This window comes from Xenopus laevis, chromosome 5L (genome assembly GCF_017654675.1).
Source record: "Xenopus laevis strain J_2021 chromosome 5L, Xenopus_laevis_v10.1, whole genome shotgun sequence".
In the NCBI taxonomy this organism is placed as follows: domain Eukaryota; kingdom Metazoa; phylum Chordata; class Amphibia; order Anura; family Pipidae; genus Xenopus; species Xenopus laevis.
This window is the reverse complement of record NC_054379.1, coordinates 99702726-99720934: the sequence shown is the minus strand read 5'-3', so window position 1 is coordinate 99720934 and position 18209 is coordinate 99702726. Positions and strand designations below refer to the sequence as shown.

General features: G+C 36.0%; 2 protein-coding genes across 9 annotated transcripts in view; one reads left to right on the top strand and one right to left on the bottom strand.

Moving 5' to 3' along the window:
* The window catches only part of LOC121393758 (scavenger receptor class A member 5-like), a 71611-nt gene extending 62542 nt beyond the window's left edge, over positions 1–9069 (bottom strand). For 3 of the 7 annotated variants that reach the window (XR_005961321.1, XR_005961320.1, XR_005961323.1), the window contains exon 1: positions 8435–8559. Coding sequence is in view for 3 of the 7 variants with exons in the window: in XM_041563165.1 (XP_041419099.1) it covers positions 8435–8590 (156 nt within the window). In the remaining 4 variants the exon portion in view is untranslated. Of the gene's footprint in view, positions 1–5437; positions 6074–8434 lie in introns of those variants that run through there. The other 4 variants (XM_041563165.1, XM_041563166.1, XR_005961319.1 and 1 more) reach the window with 3 other exon arrangements.
* The window catches only part of LOC121393757 (BAG family molecular chaperone regulator 2-like), a 96634-nt gene extending 78607 nt beyond the window's left edge, over positions 1–18027 (top strand). The window contains exons 1-4 of one of the 2 annotated variants that reach the window (XR_005961317.1): positions 8625–8759; positions 9431–12287; positions 15375–15515; positions 17523–18027. Coding sequence is in view for 1 of the 2 variants with exons in the window: in XM_041563160.1 (XP_041419094.1) it covers positions 17523–17725 (203 nt within the window). In the remaining variant the exon portion in view is untranslated. Of the gene's footprint in view, positions 1–8624; positions 8760–9430; positions 12288–15374; positions 15516–17522 lie in introns of those variants that run through there. The other variant, XM_041563160.1, reaches the window with a different exon arrangement.
* The last annotated feature ends 182 nt before the right edge of the window (positions 18028–18209 follow it).

Genomic DNA, 18209 nt, shown 5'->3' with positions numbered 1-18209 from the left:
GTTTGTCTATAACTTTGGAAACTTCCCTACTTAGGGATGTACATTTGGAAATAAAGGGAATTCTCTTTTGTTTTTACTACAGTAATTACATTTTTCTGATCACCATCCACTTTCTCATGTTGTCGCTGTAATAAGGGCATGGGGTATCCTCTTTGGAAAAACTTAACCCACTCTTTCACTATCTGTTGCAATCCGTTTAACACGGAGACATTTTGATTTTGGTAGTGATTTCTTAGTGGAGAAAGGAGGGAATGATTCAAGTGGAGTGTGTTCTTATCTGTGGGTTTAACAAAAAGGTCTGCACCCAATCTCTCATCACAATTAAGTACCATAGTATCCAGGAAAGCTGTTCTATGTTTATCAAAGTGCAGTGTGAACTTAACTCATTTCGAGACGTACACGTTTTGTGTCCCCAAGACACTTAATCATAGGCTATATAATTTTTTTGGTCTGATCTATATGTGGCTTCCTAGAGTGCCCCTAAACCTTTAATACATTAATATGCAACCAAGTCTATCTATATCTGTGGTCACCAATGTTATATACTATATTATCAATACATACAAATGTGCTACAATTTCTTAGTCCTGCTTTATTTTTTAAGAAACAACTTTTCCGGGACCAAGACCAAAATTAATGTATCTAACCAATTGGCATTTTAGCAAAATAACTTTTCAGTCTTAAGGTGCGAAATTATTTCTGCACTACAATGTCAATGGGGTGGGTCAAGTACTGGGAAAAATGTTTATGGTGATTTTCCATGGATTCACAAAGAGTTTGCTTCTGGGGAAGCAATGAACTGTACTTGTCAACAGTTTGTTCATCTCTATTAACCATACATCCAATAGGGTAAATTTCCTTTCTGATATCTTATGAAACTCCATTCATGTAATCACTCTTTGGTTAAACTTGAAGAAATGTGGTTCTGATTTAGGAAAAATAATTCATCTTGAAAGTTTGAGAGCACCATTTTACATTTGCTCTCATTTTGTATATGGCAGGATTTTCAAATTTAATTTAAAAGCAAATGCTAGTTGTCTTAAATGTCATGAAATAAATGTGGATATGTTTTTTGAAAAAGTAAAAGGCCTAATTTATCAATTGGAATATTCTATTTTGCCAGATTAACAAACTTCAACTCACTCAAATAATATTTCTGCAGCTAGAAAATAAAATGTTATTGAATAAAATCCAAATACCCTACAATAGGGGGAGTTCTGTTCAAGCAACTTCACGTACCATCTGAGTAGTTAAATCAACTCCAAATTTAGCAACATTTTCTTAAAAAAAAAAAAAAAAGCAAGCTCCTTTAAATCCTTTGCACTTGATAATCTGTGCTTGATAGATTAATTTGTTCTATGTTGTCACCTGATGTTAAAGTATGTACCTAAACACAACTTTTCTCAAAAAGAGCAAAATAAATAGTATTTGTGGTGGTGAAGGCATTTTGACTAATTTGTTTTTCTTTTCAGTTTTAAACTGTTTATTGAAAATAGTTTAGTACATAAAGTCTTTCTTGTGGATGTTTACATACCATGAAAATGCATAAATACTATCAATAAATATACATTCAATAATGACAATTGCCTTTGTGTTATTGAGATGTGGGGTAAGAACAAAGGGAAGAGGGGTGAGAGAGAAGAAAAAAAAAAAGGCAGGGGAGGGGTGTCATATATCAGGCGCTGTCTTTTCTTAGTAGCATAGGTACTATTACAGCTTGTTTGTCAATGGTGTACCTGGTGATTTATGGTATCGCAGAGCTGAATTTGAAGTCAAGTTTAACATCCAAATCTTAGTCCATTTCATAAACAACATCAAAATAAAAAGCAAACAGGATTATACACAATGGTGCCTCCTTTCGCTTTTCTTTAGGTTTCAGGGAAGCTATCCAGTATATAATTTGTCTGTTCGTTTATTAGGTGTAATCCACCAATTCCCTTCCATGTACCTTGCATCATAGTTTTGCCTTGTTGTAATTCAGTAGTTTCCAATTGTTTTCTCACAACTTTGTATTTGTGGGGTCCATTTAGCTTAACTATTTAACTAGACAGCTTAACTATTTAACTAGACAGAAGAGTACGACCTGTGTCAGACGGGGTGGTATAATGTACCCAGAGATCCTAGGTTTTTTGAAATTGTCTATCTTGTAGAATGCTTGTTAATTTTTCATTAAAATTTTTTTTTCTTTTGTTGCTGGATCGGAAGTAGGGGGGACTTTATTCTCTAGTAGGGCCTAGTCTGCTTGTTTATGTAAATGTATTTGTGTTATTGAGTAAATCATTTCATGTACCCTGGTCCAGAATCTCTTTACTCTGGGGCATTCCCGCCATATATGAAAGGCCGTACACTCACCTCCACATTTCCTAAAGCATGATGGATTATACTGCTTGTTGATTTTATTCAATCTAGATGAGACTAGGTACCATATCATTAAAACTTTATATCCCACTTCTGGTAGGGAAGTATTTATTGCACATTGGGCTATTCCATCCCATATTTGAAGCGATTCCTTTTCATCCAGCAATCTGCCAATATCATTTTCCCATGCCTGCACATACAGTAAAGCTGTTGCGAAATCAGCTTCAGTTAATATCTGATATAGTCTGAATAACATTCCTCTGGAATAGGGGTAAGTGATACAGATTGTTTCTAGGCAGGATGAAGTTGTTTTAACAGAGCTTTTGTTTTTGGATTTCATGAAGTGTTGTATTTGTATGAAGTGGAAAGGTTCCCGTGGTGGAGGGGAGTTAAGTCCCGGAAGGAATTTTGTATTTCCCACGATTGGAGTGGCTGGGTAGTGGGGGGAAAGTTGTTTTGATTGTTTTAATTAATTTGTTGAAGATTTTTTAGGGTCAAAAGTGGCCCGACCAAATCGCGAAGACATTGATAAATCTCAACCAGATTTTGCAATGCTGTAAGAACTGTTCATTAGACTATACATAGGTTACTTCAAAGTTATTCATGAATATGTTCGCATAGGACGGGGCCACATTGGAACCCATTGCTTTCCCTTTAATTTGAACATAAAAATCATTCTGAAACAAACAAAAATTGTTGTGTAATATCAATTCCAGAAGGATCAAATTCTTCTGTGACCCATCCATACCAGCATCATGTTCCTATTTAGTGCAGACTGCCTCCACACCCCCATCATGTGGGATGGAGACATAGCACATCAAAGGTAACCAACAAAAACTCTTTGGGTACATTTGTACATGCCTGCACATACAGTTAAGCTGTTGAGAAATCGGCTTCAGTTAATATCTGATATAGTCTGAATAACGTTCCTCTGGAATAGGGGTAAGTGATACAGATTGTTTCTAGGTAGGATGAAGTTGTCATAACAGAGCTTTTGTTTTTGGATTTCATGAAGTGTTGTATTTGTATGAAGCAGAAAGGTTCCCGTGGTGGAGGGGAGTTAAGTCCCAGAAAGAATTTTGTATTTCCCACGATTGGAGTGGCTGGGTAGTGGGGGGAAAGTTGTTTTGATTGTTTTAATTAATTTGTTGTTTGTACTTGGTCTCCCATATGTCCAGTAAGGTTGCCACTGCAATAGGTTGGATTAGGGACTCTTGCATCAGAACCCACTTTGGGGGTGGATCAGCATGTAATAACGGGATAACAGCTAGTTAGGCCGCTTTTAAAGGGGTTGTTCACCTTTGTAACAAATTGACAAATCTAACAGTTCACATGAATAGAACAAACTTTTCCATAGAAATAGTTAACAGAAAAAGTACAGTTCAAGAGATATTCACCTCAGAAGTGTCCCTGTACTAATCCTTCAGTTCCACACAGACCCTGTGCTGGGAGGGGGTCACTGACCCCCAAAAACACTACAGTGTTCACTTCCTCTTCCTTATATGACATCACACATTGTACTGGCAGCTAACTTAACTCCTATTGGCTGTGTCTGCTGTCAATCTGCCACTGCTTCCTGTGCTGGGCTGTGCTGGGGAATTTGAGCAGCATTCAGGTACTGAAGAGAAACTGTTACAAGTTTCTGAGAGGGAGGGGGAGTGTGGGCTGTGTACTGCAGAGACTTCAACTGTGCAGATGGGGGGGATCGAGGTGCTTGGGACCTGGAGTTTTACGGATAATGGATCTTTCCATAATTTGGATCTTCATACCTTAAGTCTACTAGAAAATCATGTAAACATTAAATAAACCCAATAGGCTGGTTTTGCTTCCAATAAGGATTAATTATATCTTAGTTGGGATCAAGTACAAGGTACAGGTATGGCATCTGTTATACCGAATGCTTGCGACCTGGGGTCTTCCAGATAGCAGATCTTTCTGTAATTTGGATCTTAGTACTAGAAAATGTTGTAAATACTAAATAAAGCCAATAGGCTGGTTTTGCTTCCAATAAGGATTAATTATATCTTAGTTGGGATCAAGTACAAGCTACTGTTTTATTATTACACAGGAAAAAGAAATCATTTTTAAAAATTTGAATTATTGGATTATAATGGCTACTATGGGAGATGACACTTGTACTTTCCAGAAATATATTATTTTTTTTGGGGGGTCCATGTATTATTTTGTGTATTTACCTCATAAAAAAGGTAAAATATTTTTCTGGTATAGATCCCTATATCATGAAAAATATAACTTTTTCATTTTTTGGTATTTTGAGCTCTAAATCTTGTTCCAGAAGTGGAACACTTAAAAAAGGTATCGTTTTCCTAGGTAAATTACCGCCCCCCCCCCCCCCCGGGAGAGCGCACAAAATGTTCAAAAAACGTACCTGCCCTCATCACTGCTCTGCCTGTCACTTAGGGTTGCCACCTCACCCTTTTAAAACCAAACACATATGAAATCCACAGCCTGCATGGCTAATTAGCAATTCATTTAGATGCATGATACATGGCTGCTCAGAAATCAGTTCAGTCTGCAGCATCTAAATGAGTTGATAATTAGCCATGCAGCCTGTGGATTTCATGTGTATGGTTTTAAAAGGGTGAGGTGGCAACCCTACTGTCCCTGCTAGATGTGTAAGTTACATACGTTTCTAAGCAAGTCAGTGCTGGTTTTGTTGCAATTTTGTAAATAACTGACATTATGCTTAATGCCAAAGGTTGCCAAACAATGTTGCTCCTTTCTTTTCTGCAGTATTTGTCTGCATGGCTGTGTGATTGTTTGTTGCAAGGCAGGTTTGTTTATATGCTGCGTCTGTTAACCTCTGCCATTACAATTGAGTAATCAACCAATGACCATTCAAATTATGTGACTGGTTACAGTTCACAAGCACCCAATAAATTACTAGGAGGAGGGCAGTATCAACATCCAATAGGAAACAAGTAAGGGCAAAGCCTGGGCATGATGATGTCATCATATAGGAAGTTCTTGGTGTGTCAGGTTCAAAATAGGCCACTCCCATCACTTCAGAAAACTGGTCAGAGAGACAGGAGAAGGAGTGAGTTAATAGGTATAGAAATTAGCTTTTACAATGGCATTTTTACTTTTTGTTGTGGAAAATGGTTTTGCTAACACATTGAGAGCATTGTTAGTGGTTTCATAAGATTTGTACATTGAAGGTGAACAACCCCTTTAAGTATTCACTGAAGTCGGGTTCTCCCAGACCTCCCCTTGTGCTAGATCTTAGCATTGTAGCTTTGGATACTCTAGAGAATTTGGTTTTCCAAAAAATGTCATTGTTTGCCGTTGCAAGGTTTCGATGTCTTTCTTTGGTATTTGGATTAGAAGAGTTCTGAAATAATAAAGTATTTCTGGCAGTAGTCCTTTTTATGGCATGAATGCGTCCAATCCATGAGATCTCATTTTGACCATGATTCTAATGTTTCTGGAATTACTTTCCAGAGGGGGGTAGTTTGACTAATATTTGTACATATTGTTATTAAGAAGACAGATCTGTGTATTCTGTTAAAAATTCTACCTTCAACTTCCTCCTGTATCTCCTGGACCAGGCCTGGATGCCTCTGTTTAAGGTCACTCCAGACCCGCTATATTGTTTGCAGCTCCAAACAGATATTAAATTTGTGCCTTTTTTAAGTACAGCATTATTCTTCTCCTGGACCCGATGAATGCTCATTGGGATGTCATCATATCCTGCCTGGAGCATAAAAGAGGCCAAAAAATTGCATTTGTTATGCATTGAGGCTACCAAGTAGCAGAAAAGTACAAAAGCAGAACAGTATAGTATGGGTTATTGGCTATTTATACTGGTTCCACACCTTTTTGCATCATGTGGTGCGTCATAAATTTTTGTCAGCTGAAGCGAAACTGTGTGGTGAATTTTTGGCGCGGGTTTGTTTCACCTGGGGCGAAACCTAGAAGTTCACAACTGACCATGGCAAATGTTTTCTCTCATCACTGTAAGTAACAGTTCAAATTCAAGCTTAAATGTTGCCATCACACTTTGATAACAGGTTCCATGTCTTTGCATGTTTTTCCAAAATATACGTCTTTCCTGGGTCGTAATTTTTATAATGCTTCTATGTTAATTTAATCTTTTCCATTATTGTCTGCAGTCCCACATAACTAGGCCATGTGGATATTTTAACATACTTTATTGCTGCGCTAGTGGGACAGCTTTTAAACATATAAATTACAACATGGGAAGGTTTTATTCTATTTTTATTTTGTAACACAAACTTCAATACAGGTTCTTAACCTGCTCTTCCATCAGAGTAACGAGATGTTTCTTAGGGTTAGCTTTTTCCAAAAACTTTTATATTCAGTTCAGTTTTAGTATTTTTTTTTCAGTGTTAAAAATTCCTTACAAACTGGCTTTTCAATAAACCTCTGGTGACCCCTGTAGGATGAATGCTGGAATATAACAAACTGATTTTATTTCTTGCTTTAGCGCACAATTCCTTCAGTATCATCTTTACATCTAGTGAACCAGTCTCTCTTGAACTGAAGTAAAAATTAAAGAATTATGTAAAGTATATTATCTGAATGTTCTAGAAATTTGCTTTTGCTATTCAGATGCACCTGTAAGCCCAGTTTAGAGGTCGGATTTGAATGGAAAACTATTTCTGTGCTAGCAACTGTATGGTTGTTAAAATATTGTATTTAAGATAATTTGGCACTGCTTCTAGCACATTGTAAAGCCGGGTAACCTCAAATGTCCCAATTTTAATAGCCAAAGTTGGGCAATGCGTGTCTAAATACATAAATTAACTATTGTATTATTTTTCAAATTTTGATAGGTATCCCTATCATGTTGCGATTTACATGGACATTGTAGCAAATAAATTACATTTTTAATGTTACAAGTGATGATGTCCTTAATATCATAGTCTTCACTTGTTACATATGACTTAAATATAAATACTTTCTTTTCTTAATTGTTTTACATGCTTTAAATACTTGACAAGTGACAAGTAGGCTTGAGCGAATTTGACCAGTTTTGGTTTGCCGCCATCGAAATAGTCTATGGACGTCTAAATTGTTTTGACGCGTGACACCATACAAGTCTATGGGCGTCATTTTCAAGTCGAAAAAATCGCGCATCCATATTGACAAGTATAAAAACCAATTTTTTGTTTACTAAAAATAGTTTTTTTTCCTTTATTCTTGTTTTCTAATAGGTATTTCCCGTCCGAATTGTTACACGAACTCCTGGCTTTTTCTATTATTTGGTTCTCATATCCTTTTTCCTAAAATTAAACTGACCATATGGAATATTATTACACCATTTTCTGTGGTGACAAATTTTATACAGAATAAATGTATTTACGGTATAGGCTGTTTTCCAGCTTAACATTTTGTATGAATATCATGTTTAAGAAATGTACCCTTTCAGTACTGTAATTATTGTCAAATTAATATTATTACTATGATTTAGTCCTACAAGAAACTGAACTAATGCTGTTTTGGAACCTTTTCAAATAAAAGGACAATCATCTAAGCTATTAAAGGAGAAGGAAAGCTATGGAGGCATTTTATTGCCAATAGATTAGCTGCAATAGTGCAAGCTAGAATGCTATATTTATTCTGTAGAATGTTTTACCATACCTGAGTAAAAAGCTCTAGAAACTCTCTGTTTGTTTAGGATAGGAGCTGCAGTATTAATGTGGTGTGACATCACTTCCTGCCTGAGTCTCTCTCTGCTCTGGGCTCAGATTAAAGTAGAGACGGGAGGGGGGGGGGGAGAGGAGCAAACTGAGCATGCTCTTGCCCAGGGCAATGAGGTTTAAGCTGAAGGCAGGAAGTCTGATACAGAAGCCCATGAGTACACAATAGAAGGAAAGAAATGTGCTGTTTCCTTTGACAGGGGACTCAGAGCAACATTACTTTGGGGGTTTACTGGTATATTTAGGTGGACCTTTCTAAGGCTTACTTAGTGTTAACCTTTCCTTCTCCTTTAAATCTGCATGGGTGCTTAAAGGACCTGTAAAGCCCAAACATGAATTATGTTTAAAAAAGCAGCCGTGTTACTAAAAGTCTGCTGGTGTGTTACATTTACCTCTGTGTGCTTTCTTGTAGCAGCTCTGTTGATCCGTTTCCTCTGATAGTGTAGAGTAGGAGAAGCGTTTTTCCCAGCATGCCTATCTTCCCATTGCGACTCACGACCTGGATCATGCGCAGTTCCTCTCTGTAGTACTCCTGAGCATGCGCACATTGAGCAGCTTCTTCCCTGCTTACGTCGTTACTGACCTCTGTTCTGCCCTCCCTCTTTGTTAGAGCAGCTAATCACGCTGCAGGAAACGGGTTGCCATAGCAACAACCGTTGGGAGAGCAGAGCTGTGCAGCTTGCTGACCAGATTTGCTATATGTAAAACGGATTGAAGGTACTGTTCCTTTTTTCAAAACGGATTATCTTCAGTACAGGCATGTTATGTGTAATTACAGCTCTGCACTTTATCTTGAAATGAGTTTCAATTTCGTATGTACAGAGTAATTTTATAGATAGGAATCACACTGCAGAAAAACGGGTTGCCATAGCAACACTCGTTTTTTAAATTTGATTGTGTGACAGAACTGTGCAGAGCAGAGTTGTGCAGTTTGCTGAGCAGATTATTTGCTATAAATACTGAGTATTGAGTATAGTTTATAGTCACTGCAATGGTTTCACTCCATTGTCCCCCTCACAGTGTGTTCCTCCCTTGTAATTGACACACAGCTGTGGCTGATTACCATGTGTTAGTTTTTGGGTATGCAGACTCATTGTATTGGTTTCACTCCATTGTCCCCCTCACAGTGTGTTCCTCCCTTGTAATTGACACCCAGCTGTGGCTGAGTATCATGTGTAAATTTTTGGGTATTCAGACTCACTGTATTAGTTTCACTCCTTTGTTCCCCTGAAACAGACACCCAGCTGTGGCTGTGCAAATGTCTGCTTTATCAAGTTTTCCAAATTAATTTCAATAGATTTAATCTTTATTTTTTTGACATTTATTTTCATCAATTTACTTAGTTATTAATAAATTAAAAGTAATCAGATTTTTTATTTTATTCGTAGGAAAATGCCAAACTGTATTGTAAACGGATGTCCTCATAAAACTGGACAAAAGGACAAGTATCCTAACGTCACATTACATTATTTTCCAAATAATCTCAATTAAATTTGCAATTGGCTAAAACAAACATCTCAATATGATGACAATTTGCAGTCTACTGCCAATGAAATTTTGCAGTCAATTAAGACGGGCAGGCACCGAATATGTTCGGAACATTTTACATCAGATTCGTTTATTAAAAAAGGATCAAAGAGGGTACTTAACCCAAAAGCAGTGCCATGTATTTTTAAAAAACAACCAAATCCAGTAATTGTAACGGCTATGGAAACTATGCCTTTTCAATGTCATAAAAGTAGAAGAATGGAGGATGAAGAAGCATCTACTTCTCACACACTAGTACGAATTGTAAATCAGTATCTAACTATAGGCACTCAAACAGATCTAAACTTATTCATAGATGTCAGTACGTCAACCGCTGGTTTAGCATGTAGTAAAGATGTAGCCTGTGGAGAGAATCAAGATATTCGGCCGATGAATATTGCAGTCCAAACCGGCGATGATTCTGTACCTGCAGAAACATGGAGGGTAATAAAGGATCACTCTTACCCAGTTTTATTTTCTACACCATCCAAATTACCTGCTCCATTTATGACTGACAACTCACAACCACCAATATTTGAAACTACAGAGCATGCATTGCCATTGGATGATTCTTTTAATATGTGTGATGCCGCAAGTGATAATAGATCTTTTGAAAGTCTGACACTGACAGATGCTAGCCGCAAAGACATAACTTTTTCTTCAATGTATGAACCAGATGACAGTCATATCTCAAACCTCACTGATGAAGATTCTACAATTTTAGATCCAGTAGAAGAAATTCATCAAAGACGCTACCTTGTTTTCAATGAAAATCTAGACCAGTTATTTTACCTTTTGAAATGTCAGCATAACATACAACCTCCTTGCCAAGCTCCAATAGTGGAAATAAACAAAAAGGAGTATGGTACATTGATCGAGGTAAATCTAATGTGTCTCGCTGGACATTGCGCATTTACGTGGAAATCACAACCACTTTATGGTCAAATTCCTGTAGGCAATTTAGCTGTTGCATGTTCCCTGCTACTTACCGGATCATCATTTTTAAAGGTTAAAGAAATGTTTAATCTGCTAAACATGCCATTAATTTCACACACCACGTATTATTCCTACCAAAAGAGATACATTTTACCTGCTATTGAACTGGCTTGGATAAGGGAACAAGAAGTATTGAAAAAAGATCTTTTTGAACAGGCAGTGGTTTTGGCTGGTGACGGTCAATTCGACAGCCCAGGGTATTGTGCAAAATATTGCACATACTCAATGATGGACGTCATCACCAAAAAAATTGTTGCTTTTACAATTGACCAAGTTGGTCCTGGGAAGAAATCCGTGACCAATTTAATAGATAAAGGAGTAGATATTAAAATTTTGGCAACTGACAGACACAGTTCAATAAGGTTATTGATGAAGACCAAATTTAAAAACATCAATCACCAATTTGATGTTTGGCATATCTGCAAGAGTTTAGTAAAAAAACTTACTGCTGCTAGTAAGAAAAAAAACTGCAAGGATCTCGCCACTTGGATAGGTCCAATTACGAACCATTTGTGGTGGAGTGCGCAGACTTGTGATCAAAAAGTGGATGTGCTTTTGGATAAATGGCGCTCGGTTCTATATCACATTGCCAACAAGCACACTTTTCCTAAATTGAAAACTTACAAAAAATGCCAACATAAACCACTCACTGCCCAAGAAAAAAAAGAAAGAAAGTGGATAACACACACTCACCCAGCTCACAGCAGCCTTGTGAAAATCATCACCGATCCATTATTAATTAGAGACATCTCCAGCATTGAAAAATTTTGCCATACCGGAGATTTAGAAAATTTTCACAGCAAGGTGCTAAAATATCGCCCCAAAAGAATTGCATACAAAATGGATGGCATGCATGCAAGAACAATGCTTGCCATTTTGTCTCACAACAATAATGTCAACAGACCACAAGCTATTGTAAGATGTAGTAAGAGAACAACCCAACCCATTGGTGAGAAACGGTTCAGATTAGTTTATCCTAAACACAAGAAGAACTGGGTGACTAAGCCGATTTATGAAAATGTGACTGATGAACATCTGTTTGACATTATGTCCGATGCTGCCAAAATACTTAATGGAAACATTGTCCATAGATGGGAATCGAGAAGCATCAATTTACCAAAGAACATTGCTGACAAAGAAAGGCCTGAAAAAAGCACTGCAGTTGCGGAGCGTTACTCCCGATTTGGCCGATAAACTGATCTGAAGAAACTATCATACTTACCATGTTGAATTATTAAATGGAAGCGCGTCTATAATACACGAACATAATAACAGAACCTATCGTCATAGAAAGAAACTTTCATACTCAAGACAGTTTCATACTTACCATACCAAACTCTGCACGAGTACAGGAACATGATAGCTATGCCTACCAGGAGGACATATTTAGTCTTAAAAAAAGAGTTTAAAAACTGTGTTTGAATAAAGATATCTTTTGGTTACTATAATAGTTTGTAAAATCACAACAACCACAACATTTTCAGTTTCAACGGTTTTTATTATTCCACAATGTCAAATAAGTTTCAAGAGTATTGCAGATGAAGTACAACATTGGACCAATTGTCGGTGATCAAATTTTCAAACATCTTTTCACTTACATATTGTTAAAGGGAAACTGTTATGTGAAAACGATCTTTTGAGAAATGCATTTCAAGACAGAATTCTACTGGAGGTGCACTATTTCCTGATGCACATTGAAGAAAAAATAATTTTCCCATGACCGTATCCCTTTCAATTACTAGACCAGAAACAAATGTTTATGCAACCTTAGCATAAATGTCTATAACAACTATATTACTAGACAACTTCCAATAAGTTTTAGTGCAATTTTACATGAAGGTGTATTAAAGGAACAGTAACATCAACATTTTTTTACTAAAAAATTTGTTAGAATACAACGAAATATAGATACCAAGACAAATTAATCTTTATAATAGAAAAGTCTTTATTAAGAAAAAACTTACAGAAACTCTGCTTCCAGTCCTCTACAGAAAAGGCGACAGGCCGATGTTGATCCATTGTGCAGCGTTCGTTTTTTTTCTCCCCATCTTCTACTGACAGACTGTGTGTTCATGTATTGAAACTGCAACAACCTTCATCCTGGGGTCCAAAGTGTCTCCGGTGGAAACGGACCCCAAGGTGAAGGTTGTGGCAGTTCCAGTAAATGAACACACAGTCTGTCAGTAGAAGATGGGGAGAAAAAAATCGAACGCTGCACAATGGATCAACATCGGCCTGTCGCCTTTTCTGTAGAGGACTGGAAGAAGAGTTTCTGTAAGTTTTTTCTTAATAAAGACTTTTCTATTTTAAAGATTAATTTGTCTTGGTGTCTATATTTTGTTGTATTCTAACTAATATTATTGTAAAAAGTTTTGATGTTACTTTTCCTTTAAAATTGTAACCCCTTTCATTAGGTTTTTCTTATTTTGCATAGACTTTGGAAGACACTGTTACAAGAGTATTATAAAGGTATTGCATATGAGGTACAGCATCTGAACACGTGGTTGTTTTGTCAACATTCCAAAAATGTTTTTACTTACAAATTTTTGAAATATTCAAAAATAAACAAATGTTTATGTAAACTGTGTATAAATGTACATTGCTTTATTATTTGACAACTTCAAATAAGTTTTAGTGCAAGTTTTCATCAATGTTAACCAAAGTTTCATCAACTTTAACCATTTCAAATAGGTTTGTCTTATTTTTCATTAAGAACAAAACACAGTGTTGTATTTGCTGTATCTGGAAATGTAGTGAGCTGTATTGGGACTTTTAAAGTGATTTTAAATGGATTGGATACACAGATTTTTTCATTACCTGATATCGAGGTGACACCTAGTGGTGGTTTTTCATATATATGTGATTTTTTATATAACTGCACATCTACATTTTTATGTATTTATATATTTATGTATTTATGCACATATGTCTTAATGTAAGATGCTTTTTCACTCGATTTTAAAACTTTTTACATCTATGATATAACGATATAATTGAATAATCTGATTGGTTATGATGTCACTTCAGGGCGTCACTTGTGGAGGGTTTGTGGGTATTTAAAGATTTGTAAAACACAGCACTTTATCCTTGATAAAGACCCCAAAGAGGGTCGAAACGTTGGAGACACTGTGAGTTTTGAATAAACTATTTTGACTTTTTTTGGAACACGGAGTGCTGGTCCTTTCTGCCATTTTCTATATATATATATATATATATATATATATATATATATATATATATATATATATATATATATGTGTATGTATATATATGTATATGTATATATATGTATATGCATATATATGTATGTATATGTATATATATGTGTATATATGTATATATATATGTGTATATATGTATATATGTATATATACGGCTCAAGTGTCCGAGCCGAAACGTTGAATAAAAGATAGTTTCTCTTTTTTGCCTAAGTCCTGTGTGTGCGGACCTTTTTTGAAAATTGCATACTATTGTTATTTTGTTCCAGCACCGAGGCATCCATTTTGTGCTCTGAGTGCACCGACTCCATGCTGTTTATATATATATATATATATATGTATATATGTGTATATATATATATATGTGTGTATATATATATATATATGTATATATATATATATATATATATATGTGTATGTATATATATATATATATATATATATGTATATATATGTATATATGTATATATATATATATGTATATATGTATATGTGTATATGTGTATGTATATATATGTGTATATGTATATATGTATGTATATGTATGTATATGTATGTGTGTATATATATATATGTGTATATATATGTGTATATACATATATATATACACAGATATATATATATGTGTGTGTGTGTGTATATATATATATATATATATATATATATATATATATATATATATATATATATATATATATATATATATATATATATATACACACATATGTATATATAGGTATATATACATAGGTATATATAAATAGGTAATAAAAAACAGTGATTCAGGAAATTAATCGATCACTTCATATATTAATTAATTCACATATTATTTTTAAAAATTAATGATTAATAAATTAATGAGGTTTATATTCCATGAGATTATTATAATGCTGCAGCAAATAATAAATTCATATTTTTTTAAAATCAAATAATCGAACTGTGGACAAAACAAACATGTATAAAAAATATATTAAATCTATATGGCATAAAGAATAAATCAACTTTAGGAAGGTGACAAAAATAAAACATCCTAACAGATGAAGAGGTATATGAGTTTTATGAGGTATACACTGCCTTTGGTTTGAAACAATCGAATTAAAATAAGTTCATTGGCAAATCGATATTATATATTCCTAAAATATTTTATATAATAATAGTGACTGTTAACAGTACATAACAGTACTGTTAGAAACCATTGGTGGACAGTGTAAGGCTTACTTTGTCAGGTTAACACGCAGCAGGGAAAGAAGCAGCAGACACGCCTGTGTGTGACGCGCGAGGTCAAGGGGAGGGCTTAATTTAGCGCATGCGCATTTCCAATTCGGAGAGAGAGGACATGACGTTGACATGGCCAAAATGGCGGCCGCAAAGAATAGAACATTTGAAAACTTCGACGTAACGGTATGAGAGCTCCAGACCGATTTGGGCAGCGAAAATAATGCGGTTCAGGAGGGGTGCACACAAGCAACAATTATAGCAGAGTATTGCAAATTACCTTTCCTGCTCCTTTAATGAGTAATACATTATTAAAGCAAAATTACTCTAGATAACATTGTTTCAACTGTGTCGTTTTTTTTTTTCACCCTATTAGAAGAATCCGTCGAGTTGCCTGATTTGGAGTTTCTCCGTACCATGACACACATTGTGTTTGTTGATTTGGATAACTGGGCTCAGTTCTTCTCACATTTGCCAGGATACCTTAATCAGGGAACATTTGTCTGGGGCTTTCAAGGTAAAGGGAAACTTAATATTTGGCATTGTCAGTGTATTGAATTCTCTAACAAGACCATGAATGAAGGGTGAATTGTATAGAACATACAGTATGTGCAAATTTGACCTCTAAACAGAAGCTATTTTAAGCTTAAAGTACACTATTTACCAAAGTTATATATTTTGTGTAACCTAAAACAGGAATAATGTAATGATTTATTTAAAATAATACAGTTGCAGTTCTCTATTGCCAAATAACTGAATTTTTACTAGTTTTGTGCCTTAGCTAGACTCAAATGTTCGGTCTGAATAAAAAAAACAAAACAAACACTGACACATTCCAGTGGTGGGCTTGAGGGCAGTATGCTTATCCAGCAAACTGCAGTTTTATTTACAGTTGTCTGTCTGAAGGAAGATTGTGCCACCATCAACCCTGTTACTGATGTCTGGTGGTAGATTACCAAGATATCCCTAGGCTGCAAAGGGTTAAGGGACATAACTCCCACCATGACAGTTGAAGGGTGAAAATGCAATATAATGATTCCATTGGAAAAACCGCAATCATGCTAGAGAAATGACAGTCTCCAAGTGTCCTGCTATAGTTACTACACCTATGATGACTGCTTTGTTGCTGTAAATAACTTATAAAATAATATAAATGGTGCACAGCAAGGAGGTGCAGTGGTTAGCACTGCTTCATTGCAGCACTGGGGTTAAGTTCAGTTTCAGCCAGGGCATTATGTGCAATGAGTTTGTATGTTAGTCTTCTTTGGGTACATTGCTTTCTCCCACACTAAGGGATCTTAGATTGTAAGCTGCACTGGGGCAGAGACTTGTGTGAATGATGTATTCTCTGTAAAGCAATGCTGAAATGTTTCAGGACCACACACATGCTCACACACCCACTCTTACACACACCCACTCTTACACACACACACACACACACACACACACACACACACACACACACACACACTTACACTCACAAACACACACTCTTACACACTCACACACCCACTCTTACACACACCCACTCTTACACACACACACACTCTTACACACACACACACTCTTACACACACACCCACTCTTACACACACCCACTCTTACACACACACACACACACACACACACACACACTCACAAACACACACTCTTACACACTCACACACCCACTCTTACACACTCACACACCCACTCTTACACACACCCACTCTTACACACACACACACTCTTACACACACACTCACTCTTACACACACACACACACTCTTACACACACACACACACACACTCTTACACACACACACACTCTTACACACACACACACTCACTCTTACACACACACACACACACTCTTACACACACACACTCTAACACACACTTTATTTTTACACACTTCCGCCATATATTGTATTTAAACACAGGTGTGTGTGTGTATATATACATACATACATACATACATACATACATACATACATACATACATACATACATACAATCCGAGGAGCACTGTGATGTGTGTAAAATAAAAAGTGCTGGCCCTGGAATGCTTTATTCCAAACTTTGATTTTTTATATATACTGTATGTATGTGTATATATAGTGAATAAAGTACCCCCTCTTGTAAAATATAGGGATATTATAAGTTACCGAGGAGTTTCATGACCATATAAAAACACGAGGCCGAAGGCCGAGTGTTTTTATACAGGTCATGGAACTCCGAGGTAACTTCTAATATCCTCATATTTTACAACTGGGGGTACTTTATTTATTATAATACACAAATTTCAATGAGTCATGTGACTGAAATGACATCAGAACTCACCGTTTATAACTGATGACATCAGTACTCACCGTTTATAAGGATATAATTTACAGGATATTCATGGCTTTTGTGTATTATATATATATATATATATATATATATATATATATATATATATATATATATATATATATATATATATATATATATATATAGATATATATTCATTATTTTGTGTAATTTTATAATGTCTGTTTTGTAGGAGGGAAGAGCAACTGGAAGCGCCCAGTGAAGTGCAAAATCTTCAATTACCTATCCAACACTGGTTCGTTCTTCCTTCATCCCCACTGTAGTGATCGAAAGGATGCAGCTGATTTTGCTATTTGCATGCATGTAAGCGTGAGCTGTGTTTTCCTTCTTTGTTTCCTTTTTTTTCCCCTGTACTTTTGGTTAACATCACATTAGATACTGCTAATAATTTTCTGTCATGGGAAAGAGCAATCGTCTTGGAAGAAAATGTTAACAGCTGTGTAAGATATTTATAAACCTACAAAACTTTATAATGAGATGTAAAAGTTTGCTAAAAACTATTCAGTTCGGACTGTTAAAAGCATTGTGTATTTAGATAAATATTATCCAACATTTTTTTCACTGAAGTCTGTGATTTTCATTTCAGGCAGGACGTTTAGATGAACAGCTTCCAAAGCAAATTCCATTTACCATACTCTCTGGTGATAAAGGCTTTCTGGAATTGGAGAGCCAGTTTAGTGGGAAAGAGGCCCTTAGTGGGGCCGAATGAAGTTAGGCTGGGCCCCCTCCCCCTGGTTTGTACGTGTTGAGAGGCACTCACTCCTACCCCACCCACCCCCCTTTGGGTAGAACAATGGGCTAGTAAATTTCGGCGGGAAAAAGGGGGGCGGGAGGAGGGAGTTGAGGGGAGTGCCGTGGG